The 23,635-nt window shown below is 36.1% G+C and overlaps 1 protein-coding gene across 1 annotated transcript in view; it reads left to right on the top strand.

Moving 5' to 3' along the window:
- The window catches only part of LOC150077245 (tribbles homolog 2-like), a 59,136-nt gene that overhangs the window by 15,598 nt on the left and 19,903 nt on the right, over positions 1 to 23,635 (top strand). The window contains exon 2 of the mRNA XM_090386052.1: positions 11,232 to 11,535. Coding sequence (XP_090242178.1) covers positions 11,293 to 11,535 — 243 coding nt within the window. The 5' untranslated portion in view covers positions 11,232 to 11,292. The remainder of the gene's footprint in view (positions 1 to 11,231; positions 11,536 to 23,635) is intronic.

Genomic DNA, 23,635 nt, shown 5'->3' with positions numbered 1-23,635 from the left:
GTCTCTACCGTTCTCCCAACTTCACTAATTACATGGAGCTCTTTGACTTCCTCTCTTTGCAACTTGACTTGACTTAGGAAAGTTGGACTCCAGTCCAACTTTCCTAACAGTGAGGTAATTTTCCTTGGTGATTTTAATGTTCACAACTCCAGCTGGCTTCGGTTTTTTCTAGTCACAACCGACCTAGCCGGTCGAGATGCTGAGGCTTTTGCAATTACTAATGACTGCACAGATTGTTCATTTACTACCAGAATACTGGACAATCCTAATCATATAGCCAACACGCTTGATCTTTTTCTCACAAACAACCCTTCTAAGTACACAGCCGAAGTGAGTTGTCCTTTAGGCACCTCAGATATCAACTTGATGATTGTCTCTTCTCCAGTGGAGCCTTTATCTCATGGCTATTCCCAACCTCATGTTTGGCATTACAAGAATGCAAAATGGGATGACCTGTGGGATTTCCTTTTTTCTTTTCCTTGGTCGGATTACTGTTTCAAAACTTCTGATGTCAACGTTTGCTCAGATCGTGTCAGTGAAATTTTTTCTTTTGGGAATGGAATCCTTGATCCTACACTCCACTTTAAAATCTCGCCCCTTCTCTTGAACAGCCTTAGCACATTTATTGGAAAACCTTGGTTTTCCAATAAATCTTCTCTTGAACAGCCGTAGCACATTTATTGGAAAACCTTAGTTTTCCAATAAATGTGCTACGGCTGTTCAAGAGAAGAATGTTGCATATCGTAATTGGCTTGTTTCCAATTCTACAATTTCATTTTCTGCCTACACCAAAGCTCGCAACAACTGTAGAGCAGTTATTAATCAGTGCAAACTAGATTTTGAACAGGCTAAAAGTAGAAAATTGGCTTCTCGCCCTAATGGTAGCTTAGCATTCTGGTCTCTTGCCAAAGTTATTGGCTGCAACTTTTGCCCATCTCTGCTCTCACCTGTCAGAACCAGATGGTTCTGTTGTCACTTCAGCCAAGGATAAAGCTGACCTGCTAGCATCCCATTTTTCTTCCAACCAACTCATGTATTAATGATCTTGGTAAAACACCTCCCACCATTCCCAACACACTTGATTCAATACCCCCTGCGGTCCTCCGTCAATAGGATGTCAGAAAGATTTTGATGAATCTTGATGCTAAGAAAGCTCCAGGTCCTGATGATATTTCTCCACTTGTTCTCAAAACCTGTGCTCCTGGACTTACTCCTGTTCTTTGCCACCTTTTTTCACTTTCTTATTCCTAAGGTGTATCCTTCTGCTTGGAAATTTGCTCATATCCAGCCATTTCCTAAAAAGGGTGACAAATCTCTCCCATCCAATTATCGTCCCATTGCAATTACTTGGCCCCAAGTGCCAAGCGATTTTTCTTAAGCGAATTCTAAAGTGATCCTTCCAAGTGATTTTGTTCTGTTTCATTTCTAGCCGCTCTCTTATACTCAGTTCTTTGTAAGTGGTTCTTCACTTAGCAGATTTTAAGTAGAACCCAGGAAGGAAAATCACCTTTCTTTTTTAGGATATTTATCCATTTTCTCACTAACAAACTAATCCTCCAGCCGCTTGGTCACTAGGTGGCACTGCTCCTGCCTCCCCGTGGTGGGGCCGGAAACCTGAAAGGAAAAATAATCCTTTCAGGGCTAAAAGGAGCAACAATGGACTTGACAAACCAGGCCTCTGCTGGAATTATGGATCAAACTGATCATAATTGGCAGCAAGATGATCCTAATCCATCTACTGCCAAAAGACAAAAGAAAGATGTGATCCAAACCATCTCTCCACTCTTTCTAATTTTTCATTCTCTATCAGACCAACCAGTTAGTAAACTTTCTCCCTTTGTTATACAAAGGTGTCTAGAACATATAGCTGGTCCACCGAAAATGGTTCGCCGCTTGAAATCAGGGGACCTACTGATAGAAACGACAAATCATTGGCATTCTGAGCTTCTTCTTGAAACCAAAACTTTTGGAGGGATTCCCATCAAAGTCACTCCACATGCCACTTTAAACTCATCTAAAGGGGTTATTATGGAATGGGACCTCCTAAACAGCTCTGAAGAAGAAATTGTACAAGAGCTACAAAACCAGAATGTCATACATGCCAAAAGAATCCTTTTCATATCTCAGTTTAATAAACTTAACCAATCATATCTAATATGTCAAATCAGTACCAGTAAAACAGAAAATAACAAAACTTGAACAGGCGCAATATAGCCGAAGTTGCTCTTGCGCCATTAAACCCTAAACAACAACAACATTGCAATTACTTCTACTGTTTCTAAAGTAATGGAGAAATCAATTAACCACCAACTCTTAAACTACCTAGAAACCTTCCGTCTGACCAACGATCGTCAGTGTCGATCCACTGGTGATTTTTTTGCTTATGTTACACATTTATGGACAAATTCAGTGGAAAAGTTCTGTGAAACTTAAGCAGTTGCTCTTGAGATCTCAAAGGCTTTTAATTGTGTTTGGCATAAAGGTCTTCTAAACAAGCTTCCATCTTATGGTTTGCCTACTGTTTTTCGTAATTGGTTATCGAGTTTTCTATCTGATCACTCACTGAAGGTGATGGTAGATGGCTCTTTTGCTAACTTTTCCACTTATGCTGGTGTATCCCAAGGTTCAGTTCTTTCCCCCACTCTTTTCCTCTTGTATATTAATGACATTCCATTGACTGGAAATCCTATCCACAGTTTTGCCCATGATAGCACATTGCATTCCACTTTCCACTTCGAGAAACCTTGCCTGCTCAATCAGCTTCAACTTCTCGAATATCTGCTACCAATTCCTTAAATGCCGATCTCCAGGTAATTCTCCAGTGGGGCAAAAACAACTTAGTTGATTTCAATCCTTCTAAAACTCAGTCCTGTCTAATATCTCGCGAAAAGGATTCTTCTACTCCTATGCTTATCTTTGGTGACACTCCGATTTCTAGGCAAGATGATATCTCTTTTGGTGATTGCCCTGACTTCTAATCTCTCCTGGCACAAGCACATTACAAATTTTGCTTACGCTGCATTCTCTTTCGCTCTCGGCATTACTTTTCTTCCAAACAGCTGTTTACTCTGTACAAATCGCAAATCTGCCCTACCATGGAATATTGTTCCCACATCTGGGGCAGTGCCCCGAAAACCTTGCTCAGGCTTCCAGATTACATTCAGAAGAGGGCAGTTAGGTTAATTAATGACTCCTCTCTAACAGGGTCTCTCCACTCTGTCTTATAGACGAACTGTTTCTGCTGCATGCCTTTTCCACAGATACTTCCATGGGCATCGTTTTTCTGAATTGGCTTCTATAATTCCTGCTCTCTCTTTCAAAACAGTCCGAACACATGCCACCGCCACCCAACATCTATTTACTGTCCAACTTCAAACTCACAGAACCGACTTTTCATCTTCCTCATTCATTCAACTGCCTTTTTCAGGAACAACCTTCCTTCGTACGTATTTCCTGAAAATTACAGTCTACAGAAGTTCAACTCATGTCAAGAAATATCTTCTTTCGTCTTCTCAACCTCCAACCCAAGTGTGGTACTAAGATACTAGAGGTTCTAATACCTCTCGTGTTTGGGATTTTCATAAAAAAAAAAAAAAAAAATACTGGCAAAACATTCCAACCCTTTCAGAGAAGGCTCCTTGGTTAAGAAATGCATGATAAAAGCGACTGAAACCATCTTTCCCAGAAATGCGAAAGTGTTTCAAGAAATTTCATTGTCAAGAAACAGTGGCTGAAATGATAACTGAGATAGCAGACAACTTGCGTGAACTGCAGGAAGCATCCACAACGTTTCAATGTTTTTCAATTGCACGTGACAAAAGTAATGATATTCAAGACATGGTGCAAGTTGTGCACTGTTTCTTCGAGCCTTCGATGATAATTTGAAAGTAACTGAAGAGTTTTTGGAGATGATTCTCATCCATGGAACTACTACTGGGGAAGACATTTGTGATGCTGTATGGAGCATTGTGTAGAAATACAAGCTTCCTCTGAAGAGACTCATGGCTGTGACTACTGATGGTGCTCCAGCAATGACAGGCAAAGTCAAAGGATTTGTATCAACACTGGAAGCAAAACTGAAAGAAGAGTATCTGGACAAATAAAAATTGCAACCTTTCCACTGCATTGTTCATCAGCAGGTTTTGTGTTCGAAAATACTGAAAATGGACTATGTGCTCAAGACTGTGGCCAAAGCTGTGAACTTCATCTGGTCCAGAGGACTGAATCACTGCCAGTTTGCCATCCTTCTTAAGGACTTGGAAAGTGAATTTGATGGGTTGCCGTATTACCCACAGGTTCAGGGCTGGATTTACATATAAGCTAAACAAGCTACAGCTTAGGACCTCACATTACAAGGGGACTCACTGTATCTTAAAAAATCCTTTCTTTTTTTTTAATATTGTCACAGGTAACTGTAAGAGTGTCTCTTCCATCTTGTAGCTTAGGGACACAAGTTTAAATTCGGCCCGACACAGGTTCGTTGGTTGTTTTTACCACAACGTATTAAAGAGGTTTTTTACTTTTGCAAGAGGCGCCTCCATAGCCAGGTGGGAAGGAGCAGCAGGGTAGCACACGCTTCTTGATTAGACCGGGGTTCGAGCCTGTTGCCACCAAATACGGAGAATGCGGAAAGGTCAGGGAATGACCACCACATATCCCCAGAGCAATATGGCCTTAGTTGCTAATGCTCCTAAAAACCAAATAACAACAACTTTTGCAAGAAATAATGAATGGTCATGATGTATTGCTTCTGAAGGATCAGTCTTGGGTACAAGATCTGGCCTTCCTAGTAGATATTACAGGTCATCTAAACATCAAACTACCAGGGAGAGAGAGATCAGCTGATATCGACATGCATGATGCAATGGCTAGTTTTCAAAAAAAAAAAATTGATTGTGTAGCAAATTCAATTAAAAGAGGGTACTTTGACTTACTTTTCTGTGTGTGAACAGTTGAAAAATCAGAGTCAAAGTTATACCATTTCAAAATATTGTGACAGAATAGAAAAGATTAAAGATGAATTTGATAGGTGCTTTAAAGATTTCAAGTAGCACCAAGAAGATTTTTCTCTTTTTGCAGGTCCTTTTTCTTTTAATGTTGAGAGAGCTCCCATTTCCATACAAATGGAACTAATTGATCTGCAGAATTACTCAGTTTTAAAAGAGAAATACCGAGAAGTTGGAATCCCAAAAATCTACTCATATTTAGGGTAAAAATACCCAGAGATAAGAAAGTTTGCTGCACGAATTCTATGTTACTTTGGGAGCACATATTTATAAGAACAACTGTTTTTGCATATGAAAGCCAACAAAACAGCCCACAGATCAAGGCTAACCATCACCAATCTTTTTTTTTTTTTTTCATAATTAAGGTTGTTTTCTCAATCTTTGACTCCAAATCTTGCGAAGCTGATTGCAAGCAAACAAACTCAAGTGTCTGGCAAAAAGGCCTAGATTCATTGAAATATTGTATTATCTGGAATAAACTTGCTTTTCATTATTCGTTCTGTTGTTTATTCAGACTTTGATTTCCTTTCAATTAGTTAAGTGCATTCTCAGCTGCAATTATCAATCGGCAGCAACTGAGCAATTAAAAAGCATCTTTAGGCTTAGCAATGGCAAGGTTTGTAGGTTGTGCGTGGCCTGCATGAAGTACACTAATACAGGAAATGGCCCAAATGAGTTTGACACCCATGGTTTAGGTACTCTCCATTCACATAGACTTCTTCCTGTGACTAGTCTAATTTTCTGAAAGGTTTCTCAAGGGCAGCAGTAAACAACTTTGGAGATGTTGTCTCCTTGTTGAACTCCTCTCTCTATTTTAAATTTGCTACTGTCTGTCTAGTCCAGAGGTTCCCAAACTTTCTCAGTTTATGGCATCCTTAGTGGCCCAGTAATTTTTTCACGGCACCCATAGGCCAAAAGAAATAGCTGACATGGCGGCTTTTGATCTTTTAATCCAATTCTCTCTCTGGATTAAGCAAAATTTTGGTCTCCAACTCTTCTGTAACTGTGGCTGTAATAGCAGACTGAGGTGCTTCATATATTTATTTGTATTGAGTTGGAGAGTAAGCAATGGTGTTTTTACATTTATTATTTTAATAGAAACAACACATTAAGCTTTGGTTGTTTGAATGTCCTTCACAATTATAGCTCTTTCAGTTTTCTCTCACCAAGTTTCATTTTTCTTCCAACCAAATTTTTGATACCTTGATAGCAACATGGCGCCTCCGTAGCCAGGTGGGCAGGAGCAGCAGTGCGTAGCATACGCTTCTTGATTAGACCGGGGTTCGAACCCGTGACCACCAAATACGGAGGATGCAGAAGGGTCAGGGAATGACCATCGCATATCCCCAGAGCAATATGGCCTTAGTTGCTAATGCTCCTAAAAAAACAAAATAACAAACAAATAACGATAGCAACATTTGACAGCAATTAAAGAAAGGAATGTCAGTTTTGATTCTAATGGAATTACTATACCTCTTTTCAAACTGAAAAATGCTTAAACCATCATTCATGGCAATGTTCTCTTCCCAGAGTTTATATTGATCTTTTTTTTTTAAGGTTATGGTTGTGAAGAACTAAACTCAACATGTGGAGATCAAAATAAGGTTAAAGGATCTGATTAAATAATCAGATGAAGCAGGATGTTCCATTGCAGCATTAGAATTTTTTCCTGTATCAGTTTGTGCAACATAGTTTTATGTTGTTATGCAGGAGATTCTCTTTGATTTGTTGGTTCAGGTCATTTAGCAACTTATCTGCTATTGCAAGTGGGAAATTCTGAAATGCAAGTAAACAAAATTCACCATCTTAAAACACTTGTAGTGTTGGTAGTTTTGAATATTTCTTATTGAAATGTTTTCTGAGTAGTGTTGTGCTTTGTTTGAACATTAAATTATTACATAATATTGGTAGTTGGTTTTTAATTTAATATTTTAAGTTTCTTTACTGATTCCGAATCACTTTGCATCATTTAGCTTGATACTAATAACTGATTTTTTGTAGGACATGCCAGGTTTCCTATACTGACATTCAGAGTTCATAACTCTGTCAAATGCTGCTGATATTTCTGAAAGAAATTAATATTATGACTACTTTAATAATCAAGTTTCCCATCTATACATATGGCTTTTTTATGTTCATCCTTTCTGTTTTGGTGACTTTCTTCTCATTTTTGATAAATTGAATAGCCCTGAAAGTTCCAAGGCCTTCTAGTTATGACCTTCCTAATTGAAGGTGTCTGTGTAACTTATCTGTGAGAATTAATATATCCTTATCACTTAATATTTCTGCCACAGTTTTTTATAAGTTTTCACCAGTTGGATGTACACGCCACTTGGTGGTAGCTCACCTTCTGAAACAGTATGCCTCTTCCGTTTTTCTACATTCTACAAATTAGGAATGTGATTGAGATATTAGAGATATTGATATTTGCATACTAATGGCTAAAAAAACATTATGTACAGATTAGAATGCTAATCATGAACTGGGCATGTTGGTGAAAATTAGCAAATAGAGGAGGCTTAAAAGTTTCTGTTAAAGCTGATTGATTACATGAACTTTAGTACTCATTATTGATTTATTTATGGTTAACTCCACATACAAATGGCTTGCATCCTAATTTTTTTTTGCCAACCTTATTAAACTATTTTTAATTTAAAAAAATAAAATAATGAAGAACAAGCAATATCCTTTATTTAAGTTTTTTTTTTTTTTTTCAGTATTGAATGGTGTACAAACATACACTACAGCCTCAGTGCTGATCCAAAAGAAAGGCCTGTTGTTCATGGTGCTGCTCTTGCACTGTCACAATTTAAATCATTTTTCTTTGTATTCCTCATATATAGTTAAAATAATGAAAGGCATTGCAAAATGCACATAAAATTTTTTTTTTATTCTTTTTTTCAGTAAAAATGTGTGAAGATTTTGTTACCTCAATGTGCTTTTTAGTATGTTATATCCAGTATATAGAAACAACTTTTTTTTTTCTGCCGAAAACTTTCAAATAACTAGTCTGATTGTGTGGGTAGTCTACCAGAAGTTGATAATAGATGTAAATTGCATTTTCTTTCTGTTTTTATAATGGAATTTTATTGTATGTGGAAGAAGGTTTTCTAAAGGAATCTGAACCATGTGGCCTATTATTATTCCAATTTCAGCTAATTTTTCTAACTTGTAATCTAAATTAATAAATCCTATTGTTTTGATACAGGGAAGTATATAGTGCTGTGATACTTACTACATGCAGGGTAGTGGAAAATGAAAATAGACCTGGAGGTAATTGTGCACTCAGATAAATTCTCTGAGCAATGCAGACATGCTGCCAGGACAGCTCGTGGGATTTTGTCAATGATATACAGGAATTTTTCTAGCTGGGATAAGGAGGTGATTATCCCATTGTATAAGGCAGTGGTTAAAACACACCTTGAATACTGTATACAGGATTGGAGGCCTCATTTTAGGAAGGATGTAGAGTTGCTGGAATGAGTACAGAGAGGGGCAATGAGATTGGTGAGGGGACCAAAGGGTTGCTCTTACCAAGAAAGGCTTCAGTTCAGCATCTGGAGACTAGGCACCTGCGAAGTGATCTCATTGAGGCGTTTAAGGCAGCAGTTCTCAAAATGTGTGCCGCGGTGCCCCAGGACACTTCAGCGAACTCACAGGGGCGCTGTAGGATATTTTAAATTTTCGAGGGAAACAGCGATACTCGACATCTGTTGGACACAGTATGAACTACTAGCTAAAGGTAGTTCACAGTTTCAACATTACAACAAAATCTTTTGGCCTAGGGGTGCCGTGAAAAAAATTACTGATTCACTAAGGGTGCTGTGAACCAAGAAAGTTTGGGAACCTCTGGTTTAAGGCTTTGAACGATTGAGCAAGCTCAATGCTGGTGAGATTCTTCCTCTTGCTCAGACTACATATGAGGGAACACATTCAAGTTGAAGGAGGACAGTTGCAGAATAGATGTGTGGCCTTTAGCCAGTGGGTGGTTGACTGCTGGAACAAACTTCCATTTGTTGTTGTGAATTTGTTAGCTAAATAAATTCAAGAAAGAGCTACAAACTATTGGAGGGAATGAATAGGTAAAATGGGAAGTGTCGGGTTTTTTTTTTTTTTTTTTGCTGGTGCTGTTTTCTTGCATCATTTACCACTACTAATTGCTAATTAGTAATTTTAATGTTAAAGGCATAATTTCCACTGCATGGAACTTAACTTTTAACATTCAGTTTTTACTTTCACATTAATGGCATACTGTTTCAAATTTACCACAGTGTTCATCTGGAACTATTAAAAGGCCAGCAGGTTAAAATTATTAGTTTATTTTTGTAGGGGGTTTCTTTAAAAAAAAAATCTTTTTATACTCCAGGATGACCACATGGTTAGAGGAGCTCACAAGATTGAGAGAGAATACAAAAAACTGCACCATATTTAGCAGTCATGTGGGCCTGATCCACATCACTCAAAGTGTATGTGCTTATGCATCCTCACACGTGACTACTCAGCTGTGGCAGCCATTATTAGGGTCAGAGAAATTTATACATATCTGCTGATATGTATAAGGTGTGAATCTGTTTAGATTTTCAGATAGAAACCTCTGGTTAAAACAAAAAAATTAAGCACTATGTTGAGAACTATCATCAGACAACAAAAGTTTCATGCTTTTAACTGCATGCACATTACTTTGGTGAAATTGCACAAAAGAATGTAGAATTTAATTATATATAAATATTTTCAAGTTATGGTTCATAAAAACAAGTAAATTTAATGGAAAATTAATCGTCATAAAGAAGTTTACTAATGTTACACAATCCAGGAAGCATATGTTCATTTAGATGATATTAGAATACAAATTGGAGGAAAAGAACTTTTTATAAATTTTTAATATCGTAAATATTATTAACTATAAATTTATATAAGATGCTCAAGGTTCCTTCCGAATTATGTTTTTTTTTTTTTTTTTTTTAAGAAATCAGAATTTTCTGATTTGTATAGGTGTCCTCTATTGTTTTGCCATTTCATTCATGTCCTAATATTTTCATATGCATTTAATTTTTTTTTGAATAATTTTATTTCTTCTACAAAATAATTGTAAAACTGTTCTGAAAGAGGTTCAGAATATATCATTAAATTCTTATTTAGGAAAGATCTTCATTCTGCAACACACACACACACACACACTGGATTGGTGACATTTTCTGTAAGTATATATACTCACTTTTGTATCATGTTTCCCATAATTGTGTAATGTGGACAGATTCTGTTCTGTTGTGGGAAAAAGCTGTTTAAATGTAGAAACTATGCATGTGCCAGTTCTGAAACTTTGATTTTTATGATAAAATCACCATATACAAAACATTATTTAGAAAATGTCATTGTGGGAATATCTCATACAATATGTATAAAGCAATTTTGTGAGTTTTTTTGATTGCAACTTTAAGTTATACTCTCCTTCCAGTTCTGATACATCTATCCCGATATAAACAGATCTTTTAACTTTATGAAATAATCCATCTAAATAGAACTTAAATGATTGATAAAATGAAATATTTCCTTTATCCTTGACTATATTTTATGTTATTACATTTCATTTGATACCTGCGAGTAGTTCCTTTGCATATTCTTCTATTTCTAGGGAATTTTGAACAAAATTACTGTAACAAGTCTCATTTCACAGTGAAAATACATATAAGTAAAGAATTTATGGCTATAGTTTAGATCAGTGTTTCTCAAAGGGTGTGCCGCAAAATTTTCCAAGTGTGCCGCGAAATTTAGAAATTTCTTCTTCTATGACTACGTAGGTGTGCCGCGAAATTTTTCTTCTTTGGAAAATGTGCCACGAGAGTAAAAAGATTGAGAAACACTGGTTTAGATCATATTTTGATGTGTTCACAGATATTCATCTATCTCCATTGTTTTTTGACATATTAAATTTAATTGTAAAAATTACTTCTCCCTTTTCCTCAAGGATCATGGCATGAAAATTTTGCTCTTAAAAGTTATATTCCTATTATTTCATTAAATGAATTATTGAAACAGTTATTAATTGTTCTGCAGATTTGGTTTATCTTATGGTGCAGATAGATATAGAAAGCTGAGATAGAATGCTATTCTTTTGTGAAACAGTTAACTATATTTTAATGGTGTAAAAGTAAGAAATAGTATATTGTGATATTTTAAAAAGCAGTGTGTATTATTTCTTATTAAACAGTCTTTTTCTTTTTTTAGTTTAATTATTCAGAGAATTCAACAGAGAACTCATCTTGTGGTTAATATTTCTAATTAAAGAATGAATGCCTCACAGTTAAAATTAAAAATAAATCAGGCTTCACATTTGCAGCAACAGAATGCTGAGAAGTTATTTGAAGGAAGTAATTTTACTTCTGGCCTTCCGTTAACTCCTCCTGTGTTGACATCTATTGATAACACAGATACCAAAAAGATTGGCAACTATCTACTCTTGAAAGGGGTTGAAGGTAGCACATTAAAAAGTTGCATAAATATTCAAACAAATGAAGAATGTGCATATAAGGTATGTATTGTAATAATTTTTTCATAATAAAAATGTTAGGTCCATATTTTTTTTATTTGAACTGATACCAAACTTTCTTTTAACTTGGAATATATTTAAATATTCTAGATTTGAATAGATCCATATTGAGAGCGAAGATAAATGAACATTCTACAGTTGTATGAAGCCTTAATACAAAATTTAACTTAAGTTATAAAATGTCGTCTGTTATTGTGCAGCATTTATACCAGCTTCTGTTGAAGAAAATTTCCTTATTTTTTCTACTAGGCATACCCATCTTTCTTCTGTGGATATATATATATCTTGTAATGATAACTATATTCTGAAAATTTGATGTTTTGTGATTTTAAGTTATACTAGTAAAAGATTTGTTTGCCAGCCAATATAGGTCACATGTGCCAATCTACGACATGGTGGATGTGTTTTATTTAGCCACAAAAAAACCATTGTGGATATCTGTAGATAAATATATATATATATATATATATATATATATATATATATATATAGGGAATCTCAATATATTGAGCTTTCACCATGAAACTGGATTTCAGTGACTTATGAATTTCATCTCTTGCTTGTTTAGTATGTTGTTACATTCCTTTATCAACTTGAAATGCAGATGTGTACTTCACAATGTGTTTAGACTTTCCTTGCCTAAATAATGACCTTAAGCCACCATGACAAGTATTTCACGAGATGATGAAATACTACCTTGAAGTATGTGCTACCTACAGAATGCCCCATTATTCTATATGTTTGCAGATCTGGTCTTCAGACAGCACTTTTGACTTTGCCTTATAGATATTTGTTTCGGAATGTGGGAATAGTTAGTACTACACATCATATTCAGGTAGCAAAAAGCCTTAAAATGTATTATAGCATTTCCATAACAAAGGCAAATGATATAAAGATGAAGCTGTCTCAGTTTATCTTTTCTGGAAGTATGCATTATAAAAATTTAATGTCTCTTACTGAGGTTAATTGCTTATTAAAGTAAATTATCTTATTTATAAAAGATGCAGGCCTGTTAAGGTTAATTGAACACACACACACACACACACTGAATTATGACCACCCCATCTGTAATAGCTTGCAGTATAAAAAGCCGAACAGCTTCATACACTAGAGAAATGGTTATTTGCATCTGGTTGTGCAAGTTAAAGTAATGAAGTAGCAGTTATGGGATGTAGTAAAGATAACATGGAGTCTCAAAACAGCATGATTGTGGGAGCTTGTGTATATCGGAAGCAGCATGTCTTGTAGATTGTTCGTGGCCTGCCCACGGTAGTTAAGGTTTACAAAGAATGGTGTTGAACAGGTCAAACCACCTCCTGCCAAAAGAATTTTAAAGGATTATGCAAGGTGGATGTTGGTGGTAAGTGTAGGGTGCAGCATATTGTACAGGCTGAACGACAGGTCACTGTGACAATTGACATCACAATGTAATATGAAGAATGCAAGAACAATATTTCAAATGACAATGTGGTGCACACTTGATGTATGGGATTCCATAGTAGATGATCCAAGAGACCCTCTCCTTACCACTGATTATCAATGACGAATGCTGTGGTATTGACAACACTGTTTAGACGCTGTGGGACTGGAAATGAGTGTGCTGGGCGGATGAGTCCAAATATCTGATGCAACATACTGATGGCTTTGTGTGTGGCTCAAGCAGCACAAGTCCATGGACCCATTATGCATGGTGCCCACTATCCAGGCAGGTGGCAGTGATTGCTTAATATGGGGCATGTTTTTCTGGCAAGAACTAGGATCCCTGGTGTGTATGGACCAGCATGTTACTGGTGACAGCTACCAGCAGCTCTTAGGAGACCGTTTGCAACCTGCAATGTTGCATTTTTTTCTCGGACAGAAATAGGATCTTCCAAGATGATAATGCACCATACCATCAGGCCTGTACTGTGAACGAGTGGTTTGAGGAACACTGTGAAGATAGCACTCATCTTGATTGGCCTCCAAATCTGCCTGACCTGACCTCAATCCAATTTGAACACCTGTGGGATGGTTTGGAATGGGAAGTGAGATGTATGGACATGCAACCATCATCTATTCTGACACTGGAAAGCCTTGCAGGTAGCATTGCTACAAATCCCCATGGACACCTTCAGACATCTAGTGGAGTCAGTGCCTAGGCAAATAGTAGATGTTATCCATGCAAATGGTGGCCCAACACAATATTAGGTAAGTGGTCATAATTCAGTGATCACTGTGTGTGTAATTATACTATCTTATGTAAGCTAATATGTTATCAATTATAAGTAACTGAGGCGCCTCCGTAGCCAGGTGGGCAGGAGCAGCAGTGCGTAGCACATGCTTCTTGATTAGACCGGGGTTCGAGCCCGTGACCACCAAATACGGAGGATGCGGAAAGGTTAGAACAATGACCACCGCATATCCCCGGAGCAATATGGCCTTAGTTGCTAATGCTCCTAAAAACCAAATAACAACAACATAAGTAACTGACTGAGATAATTTGTAGGAATGTTTTCTCTTCAACAGTACATTTATGATTGAATATGTACAGGTAGTTCCCGACTTTACGAGTTAATTCGTTCCTAGTGCGTGCTCATAAAGCTGGAATTTATTTCCCATAGACCTAATGTTAAAAATAGGTGTTACGTTATTAACAATGAAATTAGTTAGCTAATTAGTTTGTTTAAGCAATGATTGATTTATCTAAAGAAATGAAAACGTAGCCTGAAAAATCAAACAAATTATAATAATAGAGAAATTATTTGACTTACAAATGTTAAAGAATGTTTATTCTTCACCATCACATCAACTAAATGCACACTCGTTGATCACTCATTATTGGCTCAGCACTCATTGGTTTGTCACACAAGGAGTCATCTTCAGAAATGTTCAAGAGGCATTTATTTCCAAGATAATCTTCTCTTTTCTTTTTAAATTTCAATAGCATGCATAAGCGTTTTTTTAACGGAACGCACAAATTGCAACTAACACGATTTACAATGAGTAACAAGTTTACGAAGCTTTAAAAAAAAAAAGAATGAAGAGAAGATTCTGAAAATTTGTTTTTTTATACAATTGAAGATTTCAGTAAAGGGGAAACACTTCACCATAATAACGTAAAAAACCACAATTCCAGCTATCGGTATTTTTGCAAATCCAATAATATCGAGTTTACTACCTGTTTATAATTAATTGATTGCACTAACAGAAAAGCCGAATAAACCGGAAAGTGCAAATTGTTTTATGGTCGTGACCTCCAGAAATGTGCTTTAGAAAAATATCACAAAGCTGTTCAAAATTGGTTCTTATAACAAAACATATGATAACGATGAAAGTGTAGTGTATTTTAAAGATTTTAATTGGTAACTAATGCAATTTATGCTGTAACCCCGGGGGCTCCCCGGGCCTCCGTAGCCAGGTGGGAAGGAGCAGCAGTGCGTAGCACACGCTTCTTGATTAGACCGGGGTTCGAGACCGTCACCACCAAATACGGATGATGCGGAAAGGTCAGGGAATGACCACCGCATATTCCCAGAGCAATATGGCCTTAGTTGCTAATGCTCCTAAAAACCAAATAACAAACAAACAAACCGGGGGCTCCCATCTGGTGAGTATGGGTTTGGCACACCCAGGGTCCTGAGCTGGATATCATCATTCTTCTCTTTCTTGGTGATTCCCTTCTACTTTTGACTCTCTCCTTCTCTCAGGGTAACTCTGGAACTTTTTTTTTCCCTGGTGCAGCATAAGCCTCAGGCTTCCTTGCACCATATGGGTATTAATAATAAATAATAATAATAAAAACAACCTTTTAGAGTTTTATATAGCAAAAATTTCAACTTCAGAGGTTGTGGAACGAATTACCAAAAAACAATGTGTTACTGGATTCACATTACGATATTTTCACGTACGGTGGTGTCTCTGGAACGGATTAATATCGTAAAGCGGGGTACACTGTATGTATAGCTATGCACATGGTTTGAAATGCAATATTTATGAATGTTTAACATTTTCGTTTTTTGCAATTAATGTTCATATTTTCGATTTTGTTGATACTTGAAAAAGAAAAAAAAACTCGTAAACCCGGGAACCCGTAAAGCAGGAACTACCTGTATTTACCAGTTATTAATTTATCTGTAATTATGATAATTAGAATAATTAATATTTAAGATAATATTAATGGGATTTTTTTTAAATTTTACAAGGACAGTTCAATAAAAATAATGATCATAATTTTTCACAAACAACCATACTGCTTGTTGCTATTTCTAGCTGAGCTGTGGAAATTAAGACTAGACCAACTGCATCACAGCAACTGTGCAGTTGACTTATGCACATGGTGTGACCTTTGGCAGTTGGTCAAGTTTATGCCTGTTCAGTTTTGCCTACATAACAATGGATGTCACACGCAAAGAACAGTATGCTACTCTCAAATTTGCTTTGTCTCAACAAAGCATCAGCTGAAGTATATGAAACGTTGAGGTTTATGGTGAACCAATGCTTTCATATAGCACAGCTTGTAGGTGGTTTAGAAAGTTTTTAAATAGGGATGTGACAATCATAAAAATCAGTGGTCCTAGAGCTTTGACCACTTCTGTCACTAGAGAAACCATAAACAATGCTTCTGCAATTGTGAGAGAAGATTGCTGTATAACAGTAAGGCAACTTACTGTTAGAGATATTGAAATGTAGAGATATTGAAAATATGCATAGGAAGCATGCACAGTATTCTCCCAGACAATTTGCATGACACTTGTTTATGCACGCTCAATTCAGACTACTCACACCTGAGCAACAAAGTTTGCACGGAGGTTTGTCAGCAGCTGCAACCATCTGTTGCAGCTCCTAACAAACCTGACTTGGTGATGGTCTGCACAAGGAGATAACAGTGGATAAGACATGGCTTCATCATTTTGACCCAGAGTGTAAGCACCAAAGCTCTTTTTGGAATTCTGAAAAAAGCAAAAGTTGTGGTTTCTGCAGGGAAGGTTATGGTCATCTTTTTTTTTTGACATTTGAGGAATGGTTTACTAGCACGTTGTGCCATAGCATAAACTGTTATGGAACCTTACTACAGAACTGTACTGCACACTTTGTGGGATCACATTCATTACAAATGACCACAACTGCCCACAGGTGGTTGGATGCTGCATCATGACAATGCAAGACCTCACATTGCTCATACTGTGATTGAGTACTTAGTCAGCATTAATATGAAATGTGTTCCTCATCCACCCTACAGCCCTGATCTTGCACCCTGCAATCTTTTTTTTTTTTTTTTTTTTAATTTATTTCCAAAGTGAAAGGAGTTTCTAGTTAAAACTTCCAGTCATCAGCAGAAGTGTAAAGATGGCAGAGGCGATTCTCAAGCATATGTCAAAACGTGACTTCCAAGCACATTTTTGAAAAATGGCAGAAACGGAGTAAGTGGGGATTACTATGATGAAAAGGACCATCAAAATACAAATGATTAATAAAGGTATGTTGTGAAAGAAAATTATGATCGTTCTTTATTGAACAGCTCTTGTATTTATTTATTTTTAGTTAACCTTCTGAGCTTGCATGTCTTTCATATTTTAAATATTATAATTTAGTTTAATAAGCAATTAATCTTAATGACTGACATTTAAATTTTCAAAACACACAACCATTTCCTCATAACTACAGCATCCAGGGCTGTCACAGCCATGAACAGTTAATTATGCTCCCAGATAACCCAAGTACAAGTTTGTATAGTCTTCATTTGTGTACTTTTCACCTTCCTTCAACTATTCGTTTCAAAACTCCGGGCTATTAGGATACCTGAGGGCAGGGGTATTTATTTTTTATCTAATTTTGCCTCATGTTAGCAAAAATTTATACAACTATCTATGGCCACATCACGTAACATTTAGTCAGAGTAAATAAATGAGAATATCTACCTACTTCAAGCTCTTTTTTGCAGCACTGTGCAAGACACTTTAATGTACTGTCTAATGCCACACCAGAAAATATGAAAAGGGTCATTTAAAATGTTTATATACAAATTGTCTTAATGTTCCAGTAAGTGCTGCCATCTCTTATGTGTTTCCACGTAATTTCTATGTCACATGAAAACAGCTTTTAATATCAGAGGGGATCATGACTATCTCAGCTGTTGTCTGGCTAAATTCCCTGGAATTCAGATCCAGAAAATGAATCAAGTAATGCATAAATAGATGTAAAATATTATTTTACATCTATTTATGCAAATTATTTTATAAATATTACAAGTTTAATATATGTAAAATTTATTTTACAAATTTAATTTTGTTTATATTTTGAGTTGATTTTTGGTAATAAACTTCTAATTTTGTGCACCCAAGTCATAAGAATAAACTAATATCTGAACACATTTATATACAAATTTTCAAAAACAGAAACTCACTCCACGAGCCAGCCACTACTGAAAACTTTCAGTACGAGGTCTGCACGTTTGCCAAACTCACTCTAAAAGAGTTAAATTATATATTGCCATAGGTAAATTTAAAAATTATTACTAATGTTACTGCTGGACAATAGGGTCCAGCAGACCCTATAGTTGGTGGTCCTACATTCTTGGGATACGATGCACAGCAGTGGAAACTATCGCATTTATAGTGGCATGTTCAAATAGTGCAGTGCCGTGTTATTTGGTTTCTTATATCAGATGGCATCTCTACATTAGAAATTCACTGGCAGGTGGAAAATAGGTACACATGACAATTTAATATCATGTACAGTGAGTGTATGAATAAACTAATTGTTACTATGAAGGAAGAAAAACTTTGGAGGATGATAGTTGCCCAAAACTAGCTTACTTAACTTGGTAGGCAACAACACCAGGGAAGATCAGTGCATGATAGTTGAAGATATGGCAAAGTAGCTGTATATGCAGGTCTATCTACACCATTATCCATGATAGTTTTCAGTATAAAAAGTCTGTGTAAAGTAGGTTCCCAAGTGTCTTTTCAAAGACAAAAATGTTGGTAAATGGGGTTGTCTGCCAGCACCTAATGTGATATGAAGGGAAGCAAAGAAAATGACTTCTTGGGTTATAGTGACTATGGATGAGATGTGGTGTAGGCACTTTGGACTACAAGTAATATGGCATGGAATAGAAACATCAGTCATTACCACAACCAAAAATTTCATTAAAGCCTTTTGAAAGCATTGTAGTGGTTATACTCATGTAAAATTATATCTCTGTATGTAAAATTATAGGAGGTACCATTTTGTGTGTGTGTGTGTGTGTGTGTGTGTGTGTGTGTGTGTGTGTGTGTGTGTGTGTGTGGCTCCATGATGAGAAGGTACAGTCCATTACTAATGTGAAGACTTCCATTGCATTGTCTCAGAGCAGCCTTTTTTATTTTGCAAATAGTGTCCGGATTGTGGTGGAATGTGTTATGTTAGCAAGTCAGGCAGGAGATCAGAAGATATTACAGAATATGGGGTGTTATCAGAACTGCTAATTTTACTCGTTCTGCTGCCATTGCAGAGCATTTTTATGTGAGAAGCATAACCACTTAATCCCGATGATGCGGAAATAATTGATTGCACTCATTTTTATTCCCCTGTGTGGTGTTGAAGCACTCCATATTTTTATATTGGGTCCCAGTATTAATTGTAATGAAGTTGCTCAAATATATCCTTTAACACATTTTGTGTGTTAATGGTTGTGTCCTTAGTTTTTCATCACATGGTGACTTGGGCTATTTAAATTGGTGTGATGCCGTACACTGTGGAACTGATAAAGTGGCACTCTTCCTTGAAAGCAACCTTTTTTTTTTTCTGTATTTTTAATGCTTTTGATTGTTAATATTTTATTATTTAATCTATTCCATTTAATGTATTTATGACTCTAGATTTTTAATATACAGTAGAACCCGAATAAGTTTTCCAACGGACTGGAGGTTTAGAACTTATGAGAAGGGAAAATGACCTATGGGTATGAAATATTAACTACACAAAGGAAAAGATACACATACATAAAGTTAAAGATAATTTTTAAGTACTATTTCAGAATTTATAAATATTTTACTCTGCCTATGGGAAACATTTTTAAACTGAGGATTTCTAATTGCTTAACATTCTGTTTTTAAACTCATTACCAAGTTGGAAGGATGAGCTCCTTAGGAGTTTCAACATACCTAAATGCTTAAAAAGTGACAATTACAATAAGCCAGAACAAACAATCCACTAAGTCAGCGTTTCCCAAACTGGAGTCCGTGAAACAAACCTGGAATTGGTCAAATTATTTGTTCCATGTATAGCAAATTGATGATAAATAAAGTTATTATATATTTATGTGTAAAAAAAAAAAAAAAAAAAAAAAAAGCTGAGTTGTTTTAAACATAAAACTTTGAAATTTCTTTTCATATTTTTTTCTGCCTATCTATTTTCTATAAAATAGATAGTCAGAAATATCCTGACTCAAAAGACAGTGGACAGAATGGGACCACCAACTATCCAAAAAACATTTTAAAAATTGAATTATCCTGCTTGGGAAGCTGCACGTAAGTCTTTGTCTCTGCAGCATCTTACATCACCGTCTATCCTGGTTCAGAGAACCGGAGAAATGGACATTAAAGCAGTGGCAGAGTGTGATGTGGAGTGATCAATGACGCTACATAACCCAGGCATCGGATGGACATGTCTGAGCATAGAGTATGCCAAGAGAGAGGGGCGGGTCTGCAAACTGTTTGATTTTTGAAAGGGTCCATAGATCTTAGTACAGTTCACAACTTAATTGCAAATGCTTCTGTGCTTCTCGTGGTTGACGCTATCCAATTGTGGATATCGATGAAAACAATTGCAATATGTCACTTCCATTACATCAAAATGTTTTTACTAAAAAGGTTTTAGCGCTGAAAGCCTCAGACTGGAAAATTCACCAATCGAACAAGTTAGTGCATAGCATCATTTTAGTTGGTAGAAATAGGTGAAATGGCATCGTTTTTGTGATATCTCATATTGTGAATGCCTTCACGAGTTGCCCTCATATTGAACTACCTTGAATAAGCAACACTTCAACACTTGATTCTCGAATAGGGAACACTTCGCCAGTGGATTCGTAGCAGATACCACCACCCAGGGGTGGTGGTATCTGCCGAGAATAAGTAACATTAGTCTTCTCCATTGGCGAAGCATTGCTTATTGGGGATAGTCCAATATTAGAACTCGTTATGAAGGCGTTCACAATGAGATACTGTACATCAAAAACAATGCCATTTCAACTTCGGTGATTTACTATGAACTAAAATGATGCTTGGCACTAACTTGTTCGATTACCAAAATGTTTATATTTATATATATATTTTTTTACTATTAAAAATAAAGATTTCTGTATTTAAAAAAACGTCATTATAATAATACACTGTATTCTTTATCACGAATTTTGTATACGGGAAAACTTTTTACCCGGGACACTTCTTACGAGGGAAAATAATACATTATAATATATAGAGTTGAAATTGGGACTTGAAAAACCAAACCTAGTACAGGGGAAAATTTATGTGTGAATGTATTTGGGTTCTATTGTATTTTATCAAAAGTTGATAAGTTTGTTGCTTTTATGCTTAGTTAGTAGTTGCAAGAAATTTCTTTGTTTCAGGTAGTTATTCAGATATTGGCATGAGAAATATTGTAGAGAGGTGAGAGAGTGTTTCAGTTAATTATCATAGCATTGTTACAAGGTGTGATCAAAAAATTCAGGGAACTAGACTGTTTTAAAAATGAAGCTTACTAGCAATTTGAAGTAGTCTCCTTGACACTATATACTATGCTTCAGGAAGCATTCCTGATAGGCCTTTTTTGGAATTGCTAATAGTTCCTGTGTTCTCGGTATTTGGAAAGCAGGGGGGAAACTCACAGGGAGCTAAATCCAGTGAGAATGGTAGATGGTGACAACAGTGATGTGGAATGCTTTGCAAGAAATTTTTGAATGAAAAGCTCAGCTTGCGGGGGCATTGTCATGATGCAAGTACCAATTCTCAGAAGCCCACTTCTCTGGATGTTTTCTATAAGTAGCATTGCACAATCACTGTAGAACTGTTTTGTACTATTTTGTTTTGTTCTGGTTAATTGTTTGATCGTGTGAGACAAATACATAATGAACAATGCCCTGTGAGTCAAAAAAAAAAAAAAAAAAAAAAATACAATAAGCACTTCACATTTGATCAAGGTTGGCCTGTTTTGGGGGGGTGGGAGGCATTGGAAAAGATGGAATCTTCCATTGAGAGGACTGGGTCTTTATTTTTGGGTCTCATCCATATTCCCACAATTTGCCACCATTAATGGAGGAAATAGTGTAGGCCAGCCAGCAGGAGCATGTTGATGAAGATCTTGATGTGCAAAAACTTGTCATTCTTCGATCAGAATTGCCATATCTTGTATTGAAATTGATTGACATTTCCCATAAGAGATACCAGTTTCATTAGCAACTTTGTGAATACAGTAAACCCCAGCTATTCATGGGGGTTACGTTCCTGAGAAATGATGCGAATACTGAGTTATGGCTCCCATAGTAATAAAGGGGTTCCATTCCAAAGTATGAAATATATAAGAAAAACTAGTCTAAAATTTTGTCTATGTATGTATTATATGTACCTTCATAATATGACTATTTACACAGACAGTACATAATGAAATGCAAGCATAAGACATCGAAATGAAAATAAGAAACAATTTAATATTAAATCTAATATTTATTAGAAATTTCAAACAAATCTTTCAATCCCAGTGCCTTTGCCATAGCTAAAAAACTTATCCCACCAATTCTATCACCAGTTTCGCTAAAGTGTTGATAAAGGTGTTTTGCCTTTTCACAAATGATGAGTGAACTTAGGGAATTTTATTTTGAGTTCAGTCTTTCTATCCACAGATTTAAAGCCTTTTCCATTTTTTCTAATTTAACATCACGAGTTACAGAGCAAATTTTTGAAGCAATTAGCGCGTTATCACGGACACCGGTGGATTTTTTCCTTCCGATTTCTTGATTGATCGTACTGTTGATTTTATTATGTTTTGCCATTGATCAGACACTTTCACCATTAGAAACCATTTCACCACTTTCACCTTCTTTGATCTTTTCACAATTCCCTTGTCGTAGCCATATTTTTGTAGGGGTTAGAAAAGAATTTGTCCACAATAAAGTCACTTTCTTCCGTTAACACACTCGAAAAAGTCTGTTTAAACTAACACACTGCAAAACGGTAGATTTTTCACATTTGTAAGCATATCAATTTATAAACTGATAAATTTATTCAATTTATAAGCATATAAATTAAAAGCAAACGACGAAACCTTCTATGGCAAGCACATAACACATACTGAACAAGGATTAGCGAGAAACATCCACACTCGCGATTTTGTCACTCCTCTCCCCCCACCCACTGAGCGCTGTTGTGACCGGGAAAGATGATTTTAGCCACGCCCATGTTTTTTTATGGTGGAAAATGTTCATGGTGATTTCAAATTCACATTTTTTTAGCTTTCATTTTATATTAAATCAGCGACTGCGAAACCGTGAATACAGATACCGCGAATAGCGGGGGCTTACTGTAGTTAAACATTGACCGCTTTCAGTCAGATCATGAACACCAGCAATTGAATCATGGGTTTTTGAAGGTGAAATATGAAAGGTGATGAGAGGATAATCTTTGACGAGCAAGCAGCCTTCTTTTAAACTGTGTGAATTGCTGAAAAGTCTTCAAGCAAAAGAGCTTCTCCAAAAGCTCTTTTTAGCATTCATAGTTTCTATTGCATATTTCTCCAAATTAAAACTAAATTTTGTGCAAATTAACTGGTCAGTAAAATCACTTGTTTTTAAAATACAGGAAATACAAAACATTTTTTTAACATGTGCTAATTTAGGCTGACTGCAGATAAATTAGTGATTGATGTGTTACTATGTCTAGCTGAGTCACCAAACGTGACAAGTTGCAACTCACTGGAATACTACAATTTCAAGATTTTTCAGTCAGTTCCTGAACTTTCTGATCAAACCTCATATTTCTTTTTGATTCTGGTATATTCCAAAATTGGAAAATATTTCTAGACTGCAGTAAAAATGAGCATTTATAAAATATAGAATTTTGTTTCTCTGCTT

The sequence above is a fragment of the Mastigoproctus giganteus genome, chromosome 12, assembly GCF_048544385.1.
Source record: "Mastigoproctus giganteus isolate SK-2022 chromosome 12, ASM4854438v1, whole genome shotgun sequence".
NCBI lineage: Eukaryota > Metazoa > Arthropoda > Arachnida > Uropygi > Thelyphonidae > Mastigoproctus > Mastigoproctus giganteus.
Note: the sequence above shows the minus strand (reverse complement) of the source record. Positions and strands in the feature narration are given on the sequence as shown.